The 19435-nt window shown below is 36.0% G+C and overlaps 1 protein-coding gene across 4 annotated transcripts in view; it reads left to right on the top strand.

Annotated features, from left to right (window-relative positions):
- The first annotated feature begins 10227 nt into the window (after window positions 1-10227).
- Window positions 10228-19435, top strand: part of LOC138314642 (insulin-like growth factor 2 mRNA-binding protein 2) — a 58667-nt gene continuing 49459 nt past the window's right edge. For all 4 annotated transcript variants that reach the window (XM_069255082.1, XM_069255080.1, XM_069255081.1 and 1 more), the window contains exon 1: window positions 10228-10270. In XM_069255082.1, the coding sequence (XP_069111183.1) occupies window positions 10243-10270 (28 nt within the window). In that variant the 5' untranslated portion in view covers window positions 10228-10242. The remainder of the gene's footprint in view (window positions 10271-19435) is intronic.

Below are 19435 nucleotides of genomic sequence, written 5' to 3'. Positions count from 1 at the left end.
ATACGACATATTCGCAGGATGGAAGAACGTCAAGAAGAAAAAATCGACAATATCTAAAAGTAAGGTGCATTAATTGATCATTCAATAAATAATTCGGGCAACATGAGCAACTCTAACGCACAGCCAAAGTAAACGTTTGGGAAACGAACAGATAACATTGTGTTTTAAAATTCACCATAGTTTTCAGCATATTTAACCACTGGAATTACTATGGATTAAAAAAAGATAAAAAGATGATTGGAATGAAATAATTTTTCATAACAGATCATCTTCCCACTTTTTTTATGATTATTGGTTTTCTGGTAATATCGAGCTAATTAAATTGGTAGACACTTAAAGACTTTATTTTATAGTGGTTCAGTGCTAGCACAGTAAACAGGCACATTGTAAATTACTTTAATGATATTGGCTATTGCGTCAAATATCCTTTATACATTTTGTACAACAAAGATAATATGGCCATTTATAAGGTACATACTTTCCTACAGATTTTAACTTTTGTAAGATGCACATGAGACATATTCTCCTTTTATGTATATTCGATGTGAAGGACATTGATTTCTTGCCATGATAAAAAAAGCCAATATTTCAAAATAATAACAAAATTAGAACAAATACGTTTTCTTTTCTTTGATATCACCTAAGAACTCCTAATATATAATTAATTCCCTGGGCATGTATTTCACTATAGACAACATCTGCACTACAATACTGCCATGGTCTTGTAGACGACTCGAGACTGTGGTCTTGTGGACGACTCCTGTGGTCTTGTGGACGACTCGAGACTGTGGTCTTGTGGACGACTCGAGACTGTGGTCTTGTGGACGACTCCTGTGGTCTTGTGGACGACTCCTATGGTCTTGTGGACGACTCCTATGGTCTTGTGGACGACTCGAGACTGTGGTCTTGTGGACGACTCCTGTGGTCTTGTGGACGACTCCTATGGTCTTGTGGACGACTCCTATGGTCTTGTGGACGACTCCTGTGGTCTTGTGGACGACTCCTGTGGTCTTGTGGAGGTCTTGTGGACGACTCCTATGGTCTTGTGGACGACTCCTATGGTCTTGTGGACGACTCCTGTGGTCTTGTGGAGGTCTTGTGGACGACTCCTATGGTCTTGTGGACGACTCCTGTAGTCTTGTGGGCGACTCCTATGGTCTTGTGGACGACTCCTATGGTCTTGTGGACGACTCGAGACTGTGGTCTTGTGGACGACTCCTGTGGTCTTGTGGACGACTCCTGTAGACTTGTGGACGACTCCTATGGTCTTGTGGACGCATTCCGTAGTTTTGTTGACGCCTCCTATGGTCATGTAGATACCTTCTGTGTGGACGGCTTCTGTCGTGTTGTGGACGCTTGTTGTCTTGTGGGCGACATTTGTGGTTTTGTGGAGGCATGCTTTGTTTTAATTTACGTCCTCTCAGAGTCATGTAAGGACAACCTTCTCCCATGTACGAGGTGTGTAGCGTTTATGAAGTGCAAGGTGCGTGTGTTGGGAGACTGCAATATATTCGTGTTGTGTATTTAGTGCTATATCATTGAAGACACAAGCAACACACCTCACCCGGTCACTGACAACGGGGACAGAACCCAGAGCCTACCTCACAGGGGCGAACGCCCAACAGAACGTCAAAATTGAGGCGATGTCAAGGTCGACGTTTGGAAAAATAAAGTCAGTTAGGAAAAAGAGAAAAGATAATATCCAAAATTTAGTCGCCTTTTACGATCATGCAAATACTTGGGGTAACAGGTACATCTCTAACGCCTGGTTTGATTGCCTCCTTGCGCGACATAGTAGACCCATGAAGAAACACACTAACGTCACATAGCCCCGCGGAATGGGATTAGTGTCCAATTAACATCAACCGCGCAGGAGAGGCGTTGGAGTTATATTTTGTCCCCATCGTATGATGGTAAAAGGCACCAAAATTTAGGATTTTATCTTTTTTTTTATTTTTCCTTAATGGCCTTCGTTTTCCTTACGTTTCCCTTGACATCGGCTCATACTTGACCACGAGATCGCCCCTGTGAGGTAGGATCTGGGCTCTGTCCCCTGGTCGAGACACACTTATATATTGTTTGGATGGGTTTGATGTCATTGGCGGCATGCTTCAGTGAGATAGCACTTTAAAAACAGCATTAATTCAACCATGACAAAGAGGCACAACACAAATATTTCACACACGCAACACGGCATATACGGGAGATCGTCCTTAAATGTTCATGGATATTAACGGTGATATATAATCAAGCAAACCTCTCAACAGGTAGTGTTATCTAACGATTGTCTCCCATGTGAGCGTTGTGTTGTCTGTGTGAGCATATATGATTTGGAAGACTATGTAATGTTCGTGTTGTGTTTCCTTCTCATATTGTGCCGTTTTTATTGTGCAGAAGCATGCAATAGACATCAAACAATGCACTTCACCCGATCGCATAATACTGATACGGACGAATCAGTCGTCCCACTCCTTTCATGATGAGCGCTAAACAGGAGCAGGAACTACTACGTTATAGACTATAGTGAGGCAATGCAAAGGGACAGAACCCAGAGTCTTCCTCACAAACGCTCGCATCAAGCCCAAATGTGAGATTGTGTCAAGAGAAACAATCGAAAGAAAATACAAGAAAAATAATAATAATAAATTTGAAAAAAAATACATATAAAAATGTAGTTATAGTTAGGAAAAATTCGTCTTTTACGATCGTCAGATACAGTTCTAGCCGCACTAAAGCAGCATATCCCCATCAAATCATCGTCATTATAGGGTGGCAGCTGATACTATCATTTCGTATATCCTGTGTGTTTATCTCAAAGGACGTCATTATACTGACACAAGATATCCCAAAATGAATATGATGTGCTTAGGAATGCGTAAACATCAATATTTGTCAAGTCTTCCATCATACATTCATTTACGTCGCTGACCTTGGCAATGATCAAATGACATGTCTGTTATCACCTGATCCAAAGTCATAAATTGTATAAAACATGATATTTGTGTTTGTGTAATAAATCTTTACATCTAAATATTGCGAACAACTACCGAGGCATTACACTGACTTATATATAAAAGAACCTCATTGACGTCATTATGCTTAATGAATTCTTTCAGTTTGATGAAATGTACCTAAATGAATCGTAATCAAACCCGTTCAATTCCTGGTTTTGTGTTTATTATAGAGTGAAGCGCCATTGGCAATTACTGTATCGATAAAGCCGTTATTTCGCTGTATTACTTAAAGATCACGTTCTACGTCACCATATCATTCCCGGCGTTAATATGTGATCCTCATATTTAACAGAAGTCCCGCTATAGCCGCGAATTATTCCGCTAAGGAGCCAAACAGTTGACAGCCTGGTGTCACCAAGCACATCCGTACATAGCATGTACGTAAGCAATCGGCGCTTGTCATTGTTCAATGTATACAAACCGCGATCGCTAACCGACCCCAGGGACACATTCTTCCCGCGGCTGGCTCTGAGCACGAATTGTTCTAGTTATTCCGAAATCATTTTATTCTGGCTTACGCAATAGCGGTTGCTGTTGGGTCATTGACACCAGCTGTTTATACCCGACGGTATTGTTCGGCGAAATATCGTATATCTAGTATAAATGGTAATAATATTTTAATGATGTTTGTGTCATCGATGTCAGTTCGACACATTATTGCTTTTTATCAATATCTCATTTTCAAAATACAATGTAAAGTATATCGCCGTTGTTATAAAATGTATGCTTTGTTTCCATTACGACATTTTTTTTATTAAAGTTTACATAACATCTAATCGCATGTACCATTTAAATGAATAAATTCTTTTTATCTATTTCGGACCCAAAATGACATATTTCCAGTAAAACAAGAACTGTGGACCAATCAATGGCTAACTAAAGTCCCTGGTACTACTTATATGAGAATATGACAATCAAATGTTCCTCCATTACGATTACATGATAAACATAATTTGTAGGGTGTTAGATTGTAACTGCTATCCCTAATGCATGATCGTGAAAGGCGACTTAACTTAGGATCTGATCTTGTATCTTCCTAACATTTATCCAGACACTGCCTTACATTGGTCGTCGGTAATTGACCGCTCGCCCCTATGCGGTAGGTTCTGGGTTTCGTCCCCGGCCGAGACACACCGCTGAAGAAGTGGTAGTCGCTCCTTATGATTAGTGTGCATACAAACATTAACAAGATACACGTTTTGGTAGTGGTAATGCATAACGGAAAAGGAAAAAAAAAGTCGATAAGTGAGCATTGGAATCTGGACCCCTTATATCCCCATTAAGAACATTCCAAATGAGGCATCGTAGTGCATGGATGCGACAATGGACACTATGCACCAGCAGACGTGTTACCAAAAATATTAAGCACAATAGGCTACCGTACTTTGGACTCTTCTCGGAACACGGCATAGAAAAATGATACTGATGGATCAACCTGCAATGTTATTAAAACTCAAAAACAAAGGCATCGCCGTGAACAAATCTACACTCTACAAAAGAAAGGCTAATGGGAAATCTATCATCTATTGTCATTTTTTTTGGAGACGGCAGTATGTTTCCTATTCTAAAGTGTTATCTCACTGAAGCATACAAAAGACACCAACTGCCACAAACCATAACATCACATTTAAGTGACAACAGCCAAAATTGTCCAATTTCCTTTACGATGAATGATCACCATTAGCAGAAGCAATCATCTTCATAGACTTTGGCGTATCTCGACAAGATGATTAAACTTGGAGGCTTTCTCACAGGTGGGTGTGTTGCTTGGTATCCTCGGTGGCATGCTTCAATGATATTGAACCATAAAAAGGGCAAGAGTCCCACTTAACAAGACGACACAACACAATATACCGCAGTCTCCCAAGACCCGCACCGCACATTTCATGCCACTATACACCGCATTCATGGGAGGCCATCCTAACATGACCCTGGCTGTTGATAGGACGTAAATAAACAAACAGGCATCTTCACCGGGACAGACACTCAAATCAATGCCAAATGTCACCAGGCAAAGCTTGAAGAAGAACGTCATCTGAGAAGATTAAAACAAGATAAGATTTTGTAATTTATTCTCACAATTATCCAGTTTGGGTTAGAATATATCGCTTTATTTGTTAAACAGAGAATAATAAAGCTGGTCGTATGAGTTGCACTATACTAATTCGCAATACGCTGGACAGAGAATAATACAGCTTGCCTGGTGAGTCGCACTTTACAAATGGAATAAAGCTTTCGCATGTGAATATAGCGTGTTATTACAGCATGGACGACAAACAATAGGAAAGGTACAATGAAGGAATTTATTGATTTGCTAACTCAACTGATAATTCACACGAATACCAATTACAATACATTTTTTGTAATCTCTAATTGAAATTTGTAAACCAATTCCCATTGATTACATGTCCTGTCAGTTATATCTAAAGCATATTCATTGATGGATTTTGTGTATTAGTATATTATTGCTGTTTTTATCTAATCTATGATCGTTTATAGTCGCTCGTCCAAGATTTTGCACAGCTCAAACTATCATAAAATTGACGTTACAGCTCATTTCATGTCTTTTGCGTTTTAAGCTGATCTGACCTACAGGTAGGGCGTTAGGATTGTACTATTTAAGCTTCATGGAACAATTTAAGCCTAAAGTTGATAACTGTTGTATATGCTGTTTATGTGCTGACGATACCGATCCTTTTTGAAATTCGTTGTATAGAGAATTCCTCTCGAATTGTGCCGGGTTTAGTCGATGGATTAATCAATCATATTACAACTTCCAAAATCTAACGAGTAAGCTAAATAGTTTGTTATGTTAAATCAGGTGTGCTTTATTGATACAACAAGGTACTGACTTAATGACCTCTGCTCGTGACATCGAGTCCCGTAAATCAGCTTACCATCCAACACGTGTCCTGTTCGTTATGCAACAACTACTCTCGGAATTTATATACAATGTACATACATCATCAGTTCAGTATGCATTCGCTATCATCAGTTCGCCATTGAATATTATAATGATGTTCGTTTTTTCTGGTATTTTCTCGGATCGATGTAAATGATGTTTACCAGACCTGACATTTCAGTCTGCTGTGTGTATGACGTCATACTGACTTGCCGTTGTGTCGACATTACCAGGGTACGTTTAATGCTGTCTGGCGTTAAATGTCACTCCCAATGTCACACGCCTTACATCAGAATAAATTGACCGCTTAGATATTTATTTAACTATCCATAAACCTTTAATATCAAATAAACATATGTGGAATATCGGAAGAAATATCATAAAATGCAACAAGTTTGAATCATTGTGGTATCAAGTTTAAAAAAGAAACTGATTGATATGTTGAAAGTGAATACGATATCCACCCATGCGACGAGTTATGGTTATAGAGGACGCTGTAACCAATCATTAATTCTATCGGTTTACTGTAGACATGGAAATTTACGCTAATTACGCCAAGTTCCTAAATCGCGAAATTTCTCCCACGCGTAATATTTTCGAAATTTTACAATGAAATCAAATCATAAAGGATAAGTTACAACTGCCAATTAATTTTATTTCTTACTCTAACAATTGATTAATGACAGGTAAAAACAAATTTTAACTTTGAAAGAACGATTTATCCATTTGGCGTGCAAGTGGTTCGATTTATAAAACAATTTAGACTTTAACTTGGATGATACACCATGATTTCCGAACAAGAACACAATAATTACAGATCGTAGGAAAACAATTTTCACTCGCAAACAAACAACAGATATACGGATAATACCTTGATGGGTAAAACTGATAACACATTTCCCGTCAAACATTCATCTTAAAATTAGAAAACAAAAGACTGACGGCCTATCCCGCATCCAGTTGTTCAAGGGTCGCTGCCGTATTTGAATTCTGGTGTTGATAAATTTCCTTCCATGAGTTAAGAATATTAAAACACTTTTTGTAGTCGGCTTTTACGAATATACAAAGTGCGTAGGTTGTTGTCGTTTATTAGGTTGAACATCCGATTTTACATCGATGGTCTTTTTAGAACGGCCTCCCATGTGCTCAACGTGTCTTGGTGAAAGGCTATATGTTTTGGGAGCTGTTGTATGTTCGTGTCCTGTCTCCTTCCGATGCCCAAGGCAGGGCGTTAGTATTCCGTCTTTGCATATTATAGAGTTAGCTCCCTTCCGGGTAGGTATCCAGTGTGAAGTCATTACTTTGTGAGCGCAATTTAAGTCGTTTTCTCCGAAAATTATGACGCTATGCTCGCAAACACATGACGGCACAATCAATACCTACCCGCAAGTGCAGATAACTCTATAGTATGCAAATGCAGAATTCTACCTTTTTCGGCGGCTTGCTTCAGTGATATATCATTATAAAAGGGAAAGAGTTTCACTTCACAAGAAGACACAACATAAATATACCAATATCCCAAACCACGTATCTCCCACTTCACATATATAAGACACCCCAGGAAGGTTAAATGACTTTGGCTGTTCATAGGAAGTAAACATTATAAACTAAACCAAACCAAGTCTCCTTGCAAAAGTGGATTTGTTTCTTGCCGAAGACACCGAAAGCACCCGGTCACATTATACTGACAACCGGCGAACCAGTCGTCGAACTTTCTTAATGCTAAGCGCAAAGCAAGTCAGAAACTAAGAAACTACCACCTTTTCTCTCTTCTACTTTCTAATGCAATCTCATCAGTCACTGAAGCAACCATCTCACTTTTGACGTTCGCCCCTGTAAAGCAGGCTCTGGGTTCTGTCCCCTGGCCGAGACACACCAAAGTCTATAAATGTGGTAGTTTCTGCTCCTGCTTTGCGCTCAGCATACAGGGAGTAGGAAGACTGGTTTGCGCGTTGTCAGTATAATGTGACCTGATGGGATGTGTTGCTTTGTGTCTTCGGCGGCATGCTTCAGTGATATAACACTATAAAAAGGGCAAGAGTTCTACTATACAAGAAGACAAAACACGAATATACCTCAGTCTCCTAAAAACACATCCTATACAATCTACATACACGATACACACTCAGTGATAAAACATTATGAAAAGGGCAACAGTTCAGAAGACACAACACGTACATACTGCAGTCTCCCAGTCCGCACTTCACACACGCTACATACCGCATACATGGGAGGCCGTCTTTACATGACCCTAGCCGTCAATAGGACTTTAACGTTAATTGATAAAACAAACAAACAAATAGTCGTATAAAATCTCTAGTAATAATTAATTACATACGCTCAATTGCTTACCTAGATGCTGCCTTACTTTTGACTTTTGTTTTGAGTTGTTTCGCCTTTAAGATACAACAGTTCGGTTGCGACTTTTGGGATAAATCTTTTTTTCTTCTTCCTATCTGGCCTTTTTCTACATAACGTAAATTGCCAGTAGTGGCTATTTTGGATTTCTGAAAAATATCTACACAAGGACCATTTCGATACTATATCATGCGAGTTTCAGTTCAAAGTAGTATTGGCTCAATTCCTTCGAGGTTGATAAGTGAATTGGGTCTGGTTGTAAAATCACAGTGTGAATAGGTGCCGAAGGTACTATCGGTGGAATGTTTAGATTTTCTGTCTCGTTTAGATACTATGGCGAGTCTCGGCTAGGGGACAAACACCAAAGCGATCCTCACAGGTGTGTGCTCTCAACCCAAAACCAAACGTCGGGCAATTAAAGAAATGTTAGTAAAAAGCGAAAAATAACATACCAAATTTAGTCTCCATCGCGTTATACAACACGAACGTGCCGGACTGTCCCAGAACTCTCGCGCACTGGTCGCACGCATTCACCTCGCATGCATGGGAAGGTGCAGCCGCTATAAAGCAGTACATTATATTTGATTATATGCAAAAATAGTATCTAAGCGTTCCTTATAAACTTTGCATAATACGAATACATAAACCAAAGAAGTATAGGAGGAAATGTTATGATGCAAAAAATATGCACTTAAATTAAATTGAGAATTATCATCTATAGGAAGAACATGAAAAATTTGCTCCATCAGAATGATGTTGGGCCTATTCAAAACCCGTCTTTGGCATCTAATATTAACTTAGTCATGCAATGTACAGTAATATATAGTTTTTACTGTCGTAGTACGTATCTTAGCCCATTGTAGACTATTAAATCTTAATTTTACAGCATGTGCATGTCAAATTTGTTATTTATCTTACTGCATAATCTGCATTGATAATTATTAATAGTACGGACGCTGCTGTGTTGGAATATGTAGGATTGAAAGCGAGGATAGTTGTGTGTTCTCAGAAATATCAATGAACCTACTAGTGTCGTCTTCTGCAGTGCTGGAACGGTCATATCCACATTCACAAAGACTCTTTGGCACTGGCTGCGTACGAATAGCACGGCTGCTATATTTATTTTCTAGAGTGTATGTGAAGCTCCTGTATTTGTACCGTGTCAAGGCATGGTTGCTTCAAATAGAACTGGATCGATAAATGTTAGACCAATTCAGCAAGCAACGGTATAGCAAGCGGATTCTTTTGTGAATGAATCGAGAAAGCCTTGGTTTAGCGTCTGCTATGTATGACTGGACACATCGTGCAAGCAGTGGTTAAAAGTTGTAACCGTACATAAGGATCGACCTTCTCTTTCTATATCAGCATTTTGTATTTCTTCAGTTGTGATAAATGTTTAACAGGGACACCAGTCTCTCTACGCCGGAGTTGTGTAGCATGCGCCATCAGGGGTCATCAGCGAGTGACAGATGGTACGACGCCTCTCCCGCGCTCCCCACCAATGCTCTGACGCTTTACCACAGACGTTTGTGCTGTGCCAATAGCAGAATCTTTATGGCTTCACCGTATCCAAGTGACGTCACAACTCCGTATCGACATGACGACAGATGACGAACACAATGTGATGATTATATTGGCCAGTGTGTGATATCGTCGGAGGAATGATGAATATCCTGCGTCAACGGGGCGAAAGGTAAGACGATTAACTTCTAGAATCGCATAACTAAATTTTCACAACAAAATTCATTAAACTCTTAGTTCGTATTCAGTCCTTATTAAGACTCATCTAGAGTTGCCGACAGACAGTTAGTTGAGTAGATATAAGTGGTGAGGATCGCTCCAGCTATCCTATCCAGACTTTCCTTCCCCTCCTTACCTGCATCCTACCTGTGACTTCACCTAATCTTGGACGCACCTGTTGGTGTTAGGACTTTTACCTGTTGCCGGTTTCACTATACCGTGTTCGATATGGCTGAGGGACCTGCACCGGTGGAAGGTAGGAAATTTTTCCAACTTTCTTGCACTTTTTGAGGAAAAATATTTTTTTTTTTAATTTTCCACAGATAACTTCTACATGTCTTGGCAGTAATTTTTATAGGATGCAAAGAGGATTAATTATTTTTGCAATCTTTATTAATAAATCATTTGGAAAGCAATCTTTATCAAAAATAATTTTCATTCTTTAAAATAAATTTTATTCAACATTTATTGCCATCAAATTGCAGCTTTCGTGCATTCAACAAGATAAAGTGCGACTCTCATTACTTTTCTACATTTTTTTTATCATTTAATGATTAGCAAATATAACATTTACTTTCATTTCGAAAAAAGGAAAACACTATTTTCAAATAAATCGTCTCGTCTCCAACTGTTATAACATTGCCAAGTTGACTTTATATCTTTCGATAGATAAAATTTAATACCGATAAAGTTAACAATCTATTAACTCATTCATTTGTTTAGTCTGTATACATTTAATACGCAAACATATTTCGTCTATTTTGCGTTTTAATCAGTTAACTGTATTTACAAGTACATGGAAATTATCAAAATGTTTACGTTTCACAGAAACATTCAATGATTAAGAAATATTTTTTTATAACAGCAAACAGTATCATGCCTTTAAAACTTTAAAACCATCTGCATTGTTTTGAAAGAAGTACAACGTATTTTGTGATTTCAGCGAATGCTTCATATCAAGCTCTAAGTAAGCTTTTTATTTGTTTTACAAATTTTCTGTCATCTTAGAACACATGAACGATTGCATTTCGATTTAAATGCATTGACACTACTTTTCTTTTAATGTCAATTTTAGAGTAAACGTATGTCTATAAATGTGTATATATCCTTACATGTATTCATTGCTGCACATAACTGTAACATTTCCATATTAGTTGAATTTTACTTTCGAGAACGCTGATATGATTCAGATTTGGAGTCTATCCTTTCGATACGAATAGTGTCTACTAATGCATTTTTTATAATGTTTTTATCACCGTTAAGTTACAAAAGTCCCGTTCAACTAGGAATTTGAATTTAAATTTTGCAATGGATTTTTATACGTCTTTGTCTAAAATCATTTATTTCTTGTTTACATTTATCTACAGGTGCATTTATATTTAGTCGCTTGATCTTGAGACTAAAGTGTATGTAAATGATAACTTACATGATTATAAATTTCGATTCATCATTTTTTCTGAATAATGCCTTAATGGTCAGTTTTTTTAATGAAAATTTTACATGTGAATATGCTATCTCGATTCTTGGCCTTCGCTGTAGATTTTCAGTTGACTCGGAGTTAAATAAATGTCTCCATACTTTGCGATAGTTTGAGGTCTTTATTTATACTACTGTAGCTGTAGTAGTATCGTGGTGGTGGTGGTGGTGGTGGTAGTAGCACCAGTAGTTTTGGTGGTAGTTGTGACAGTTTTGATAGTTGTTTGGTATGGTGGTGATGGTGGTATTTGTAGTAGTGGTGGTAGTAGCACCAGTAGTTTGGATGGTAGTAGTGACAGTTGTGATAGTTGTTTGGTATGGTGGTGATGGTAGTATTTGTAGTAGTGGTGGTAGTAGCACCAGTAGTTTGGTGGTAGTAGTAGTGACAGTTGTGATAGTTGTTTGGTATGGTGGTGATGGTAGTATTTGTAGTAGTGGTGGTAGTAGCACCAGTAGTTTTGGTGGTAGTAGTGACAGTTGTGATAGTTGTTTGGTATGGTGGTGATGGTAGTATTTGTAGTAGTGGTGGTAGTAGCACCAGTAGTTTTGGTGTAGTAGTGACAGTTGTGATAGTTGTTTGGTATGGTGGTGATGGTAGTATTTGTAGTAGTGGTGGTAGTAGCACCAGTAGTTTTGGTGGTAGTAGTGACAGTTGTGATAGTTGTTTGGTATGGTGGTGATGGTAGTATTTGTAGTAGTGGTGATAGTAGTCCTTACTGCTGCTACTACTGTTGCTGCTACGAATAACACCGCCATTACCGACATCACTACTACTACTATTAAATATACACAAATATATATGCTATACTTTTTAACTATATTAGATTACTATATAAGTTCTCCTGTTTATTACCTCCTTTTTCTAGTGAAGGTGAGGATGTCTGTTTGACTGAATAACTTTGACTGAGAGTTTGTGTGAAAAAATAAAGGATTGTCAGTAAAATGTGAAAAAAGCCGCTGTCTTAGATTGATGGTGATGATGATGATGATGATGATGATGATGATATGATGATGATGATAATGATGATCATGATCATAATATGATGATGATGATAATATGATGATGATGATGATGATGATGATGATGATGATGATGATGATGATGATTATGATGATATGATCATGATGATGACAACACTATTACTTATATATTCGACCATAATTTCTGTGTGGAAAAAACGTTGGCTAAAATGTGAGGAGTTTGATGAATATGCTGAAAGTGGTAAATTAGCATAATTATTTTTAATGAAATAAACAACTATATCGAATTAAAACGTGGGTATTACTATTTAATAGACATCAGAAAACCTGCTAACCTCGTCTCATAGTAACGTATGCAGGCCACGTGCTGAACAACCAGTAATATATTCGATTAAAGAAAATAGTCTGTGTGGTCTATTTTTGACCATTTTCGTCAGCAGTGAACGACTAGTGCCCCTAACCCGATGTCTATATCCCCACTATCATATCGATCTAGGCCATACTTGGCAGATATCGACTGGCATCAGACCACGCCGGTTTTCCAAAACACGTCATAGCTCTTTAGATTCTCAACGAAAAGATTTTATTTTTTAATCTGTCAATTACATTGAGATGACACCACATTTTATGTTGCAATTTATTTTATATAAACAGATTATAATCTGACGTATCGAACTACGATGTAAAGGTATTATTAAAACAAATTCTTTTTATGACATAGCCTCGTTGTTGAATTTGGCCATAGTTCGAATGAGCGGGTGGGTTGTGCTGCTTGGTGTCTTCGACGACATGTTTCAGTGATATAGCACTATAAAAAAGGGCAACAGTTCCACTATACAAGAAGACAAAACATGAATATATCGCAGTCTCCCAAAACATGCACCTAGCACAACATATAATCAATACACCGCATACATGGGAGGCCGTCCTTACATGACCATAGCTGTTAATAGGACTTTAATTAATCAAACAAACAAGCAAGGAAAGGGTTCATTTGGAAATAAAATGTTACAAATATCATTTTAGAGTCTGTTCATGTCGTTAGATTTTTTTAATCGAACAAATAACATGTAGTTTCTCTCTGTTTCACAGCACGGACAAACATTTTTTAAAGCAGTCATTAATGGAATTGTTACTAAAACCGATCACTTCCTAGATCTGATAGAAAAAGCCAAGTTTAGGCTCGAGCGTATATCATGAATGCGCATTGGTCAGCGTTGATATTATTTCAACAATATTATTAAAACTGAAACTGTAAGATAAAAAGATTAATTTAATCAACAAACAAACAAATCATTTATGTAAATAGCATTTTGCCGTTTAAAGATTCATTTTAAAATATAAAATTCATGATATATAAATTTCCTGAAAAAATGCTCATAATCAATAAGTAAAAATAGCTATCTCCAAGTCATTTTATTAATATCTTATTCTCCTCATCACACGCAGCGAATTTAACAAGAATCTTCCGAGAATATAAAGATTTTATCCGTACAAATATATGGACCAGCCTAATCTAAAATTTTACTGTTGGGGCTAGGTATTGAGTTTACATGGTGTAAGTCTTCAAGTACCTTAAACGTCAAGCATGATTGATATAATGTGACCGGATGGTGGTTGTAGGTCATTTTCGTTGGTTGTATGGTTTAATGATATAGCACTATAAAGTCACAAACATACCGCAGTCTCCCAAAACACACGCGCATTATATCGCAAAAGGAAAGCGTCCTTGGATTGCCTTCCTTTTATGGCGATAGGCTGCATAGATGTACGCACTATTTGCTGGGCTGCGGATGTTAGTGGTACATAAAAGATCAATTATAAAACTCGGTTTAACGTCATTAAACGAGATTTTAATATCATTAAACGAGATGTGAGATGGTGTAAATGTCAGAGATATTAAGAAGTACATAGTAACCTGTTTGCTTGTTATATTTACAGCATTGTTTTGTCAGTGATGGAAACCTTTTGTCAGTTTTAGTGTTTTTTATATCCCTTATCGGTGTATGACTGGGAAGCTATGCGATTTCATTAATTACCAACGCATAATATCGAGAAACTTTTCTGATTCAACTGACGTTGTATTCTTCATTTATTGATTAATTATAAATGACGTCAACACCTTGTTAAAGGACAGCAATCACATGCCAATTTGACCTCAATCTGACAGTCATTATGACAGCAGTATCAACCACGATGGTCCTCATCGTCTATCATTACTCTTCCAATCATCTTCCTTTGATATCTTGCTTTTATCCATCAGTCTGTAAAATAGTTTTTAAATTGAATTCAAAATGATATTCGCCTTTATTTTAAAATGTTTTATCAAACTTTTATCTATCAGTACTATTACATAGTGTTATTAGTTATACGTAGCCCTCGATACCTTTCCATTTTATGTTTTAACTGATCTGATTTCTTTTTTAAATCTCCTATATTGAGAACTTATATCTAGCTTAGTAATCTATCAAATCAATGATTGAGAAGCTAACTATAAAAAGAACATACATTAAAACCATAGAAGCAGCAGATTCATTGACTTATTTTATATTAAGATAAAATGAGTGAAACATATTCATTCAACAAATTGACAGCATGTACATATTTTTTTCGCCACTACTCTTATAGTATTAAAACGGAACTAAAGTATCCGGAACATCAACTTTCGCGGTTTATTTGCTATATATGGTAATGTATGTATTGATAAAATGAAAATTGACAGTGTTAATTTGTTATTGAATTACGAAAATATGGAAGGTAGATTGCACTTCGGGTTAAGTTGAGATCATATTTCGTGTCATATGACTTTAATTCGCTTTAACTCCGTTATCACTAGTATTGGAATAAAATAACTCTTACTTTCATTGCTTAGCCATCAAAAACAACTACCAATGTCAAAACATCCCAGAGAATTTCCATGCTTAAGTTATGAAACACGATCTTTAATAGATACAAAAATATTTAACAATTAGAACATTTACTAGAATAGTGGAGCTATTTTGACTATTCCTTATAATTTCAGCTAAATCTATGCCTGTATACTTTCTAACAAGCTTCTGTTGATTTGAATAGACCGCAGATCCGGAACCCCCGAACACTAGCCGGCTGTTCTATCGCTTGAAAATTTCCTCTTTTCTCCACGTCTTCGCCCCGAAGACATAACTCATAAGTTTGCATATCCCCTGCTAAGCACACTCTCGATGCTTGAAAGAAAGGTGGGCAAGCTCGCTCAAATTTTGTAATAGAAATACTAGCCGGATGCTCTACCGATTGAGCTACACGGTCACCGATGATCGACCAAGTCTGTTACCTTATCCTTCATCTTTTACCTTTCGAACAGTCCTTGATTCCGTGTAGTTTAAAGCTTGTGTATGTTATAGAACAGCCATATGTTCCGTGCTGTAATCGCATTATAACCGATTTGTTTTCCCATCCTGTGACACACGAACAAACACCTGCACATGGCTTAGAAAAAGAAGTATCATACAGAATTAAAACTTGTTAATACTCTTATGGGGATAGCTTTATTTTATTACGAGCACAAATTTCCTATTATAAATAAAACTGAATAAAAATCCTATCATTTTATTTCGTGGATTTATTGCAATTTTGAATCATTAATGATTTGGTAATCAAATAATACTTCAATTGGAATAAGCACTTTCATTTGCTTCAAGGTTATCCCCTCATAGCAATAAGTCGTTGACGTCTGTAACTGCTTAGCTGATACAATGGCGTAAGGATTTCATAGAAAAGAGTCCTTCAATAAAATTTTAATATTAACAGATTTTATTATTATCTTTTCACGTTAACCCTTGATTAGAAAAGAAAATTAACTAATGCCTGGTTTAGACACATCCTACTAACAGCAAGGGTCAAATGGCCTTAGTTAATATGGAAACGATAGAGAAGCATAATGTTCCATAGTTATGTTTTTAAGATTTATAGTTTTATTAATGTGGTACTTACTTTAATATGGGAGTATAACATTCTGAAAAAAAGACAAAGTAACAAAATAAACAATTATAGGAGTTTTTTTTATTATTATGATTTATCTTCGTTTTTTGCCATTGGCCCTATTTGATATGCAGTAATCATTTTGCATTTTTTCCATTAAATATTTTGACAGTTGCTTTAAGGTATATAACATATCTTGTTTTAAACCTTTTTATTGGAACAGCTGTAAGAAGCAGTATTGTTCATCAAACAATTCATATTTTATTACACTGAAATTGTTATTGACTGAACAATTAATAATACTATAAGAAGGATGAGAAAACACGAACGAACAGTTTGATTTTCAAAAATGCCCATAATAATTCAGTTAAGAAATTGTACTGTCCTTTCAATAAAAAAATCTATTTTAATGACGTGTCTACAAACCTGTTGAAAAGTCATAAACTTTATTCCCCGGCACCTTAATACCGAACCTAATAACAAACATCACATATAAGGTTTCCCAACATCGACTGTGACGTCAACGTTAATAAAAATATGGCAAAAGTATTTGTTGTGTATAAATTCAATTTTATATCAATCTTGATATATAAAAACATGATTTGATTGGTCTGTATCCCTAGCGCGACTCACCCACGCTATCCCACTCACTGATAACTAACTAACAGCTGACCTTCTATGTATGGCATGGATTTCTGACGTCACTGTCACGTGAAGTATTTAGTTGATGTTTTCTGATGAACGGTTAACCAACCATGTCTTTTTCCGATCGATTAGTAGCAAACCGTATAAGACAAAATAGGTAATATCCATTGCTCTTTGAAATTATATTAATTGAAGAAATCCTTTAGGAAACTCCTCAAGGAAAGTAGTGTCTTTATCTTTCTGCGTCCCTTCAATGCCCCAGGCTCCCATTAGCTTCTTGGTCCTCCGTGTTCAGCTTAATCATGTTCCATGAATTTGTGGGTATTCTTTGATGTTCAAAAATAAACAAGCTAATAATGTTTCTTTATTGTTTATTTTAAACATCCTGTTACGTCATAAATAACATGAACAATCTCAGTACTTCGTATATTATTGTTTAATCACTTTCTATATTTCTCACTTCACCTTTGTTATTATTTATTTATTTATTTACTGCAAATTCGTGCAATATTGTTAACGCCGTTTTTTCTTTCACACCTTCTTTAAAACATCATTAAACGCATGTACAAACCTGTTGTTAGAACAAACGGCATACATTTTTCTTTCATATTGATTGTTTTTAATTACATAGCTTCTGAACAATAATATAAAACTATTTTCCATATTTATTATTTTTTTTTTTTATTTCTGAAATTTAAAATGGGTTTTAATAAGAACAGTAAGCACATTAGAAAATTAAAGCGATTTCGTATAGTACATAATATTATATCGATTTATAGTTTTAAATATACATTTTAAAATGCAATACTGTAACTGTTTATAATAAATTTAATCTAAAATAATGAGTTTGACCTGCCGAGATTCTGAACAGACCTATACTTAAATGATCCATTCAGCAACAGGCATCAACCTAAATGTATATTAATTGTAGATTTGGTTAAGATTTTATTGCATCAGAAAAGTACCTCACATCCAGATCATGCATTTTTATTCTTCTTGTAGTTTTACACGAATTATATTTTTATGATATAGTTTCATACTTTCACATCTTTCTATCCCGATTTTTATTGTTTTTTAATAATTTTCTAACAATTTTGTAAAAGTATTGTGTCGTTATTTATGTGTGGTGTATTCGCCGGTATGCGTCAGTGATATTTTCTATTGCTAAATGTCAATAAAAACCAATGGAAATTTTCAAACTTAAAATTTTAAAATATATGAATCTGCAACTTTTAACGCGGATGCAACTTTCGCTAAAATTTGATATGATAATTACGTCATTTGCTAGAAATTGTAAACCATTTAAACCGCAATAATTCTTTGGTTAATCTTTTTTGATATTCAACATGGGTAACTGAAAACTAATTATTGTTAATTATCATAATATATATTGAATTTCTCTGTTTTAACTTTCATATAAGTCGTAGGGGGTGGGAGGTCAACGATTTATAAGATAATTGATATTCTCTCCAAAATTGCTATTTTCCGAGTTAATTATTATTTAAATATATGAATTATGCATTTATTTTTACTTATGTCAGCGTTACGAGTAATAATCTATTGTAACCCAGATGACTAAGATGGATGGTAGATACCATTGATAAAGCAGATGGTACTTACTTTTACAGAAAAGTTCCTTCCCTGTAACTAGCATTTTTAATTGGATTAAACATTTACTTACCAAACCAGAAAGGAAAATATGGTGCCACCTTTTGTAACGTTGCTTCGGCTGGTATAACAGCATAATTATTCCATAAAAAAAAAATCCAATTTCGGAATTTTGAAGACATTATCTATAGCAGATTGAATGATAAGGATTGATTTGAATAGTTTTAACATTATGGAGATATTACAGAAAAATCTATGTGTAATGTTATCATAAATCGCTTCATTACACTCAGGTTTTCATGTTATATCTCTATAGATTAAAAAACATCCATGTTAATCATTAAGTAATATAATATGTAAACTTAAAAGCATTACAGGTTTAATTACTGACGGTGGGAGTTGACAAGGCGCAGTTGATGCCATTTCTTAATTTTGACTCATCAGCTTCGTATTAACGTCTTCGGACGTCTGTATACATTAAAATATATTTCTTTAGAAACTAGGAAACCAGCGAGAACGGCAAAATCCTAAACTCATAAAAAACAAAAATCCAAATTTCTTAACTTGCGGGTGATATCACTTTGGCTGGTATCATCTGGTACGAATTTCCGTCATTTCGCATATACAAAAAATGTGATATCAGAGGTAAACATGTGATTAACGTATTTCTCAGTGCCGGTTTCGCTAAAACCAATCAAAGAGTTTTATTTTACTTATTTTTTTGAAATAAGGATATCAAAAATGCATAATATCT

This window comes from Argopecten irradians, chromosome 2 (genome assembly GCF_041381155.1).
Source record: "Argopecten irradians isolate NY chromosome 2, Ai_NY, whole genome shotgun sequence".
In the NCBI taxonomy this organism is placed as follows: domain Eukaryota; kingdom Metazoa; phylum Mollusca; class Bivalvia; order Pectinida; family Pectinidae; genus Argopecten; species Argopecten irradians.
Note: the sequence above shows the minus strand (reverse complement) of the source record. Positions and strands in the feature narration are given on the sequence as shown.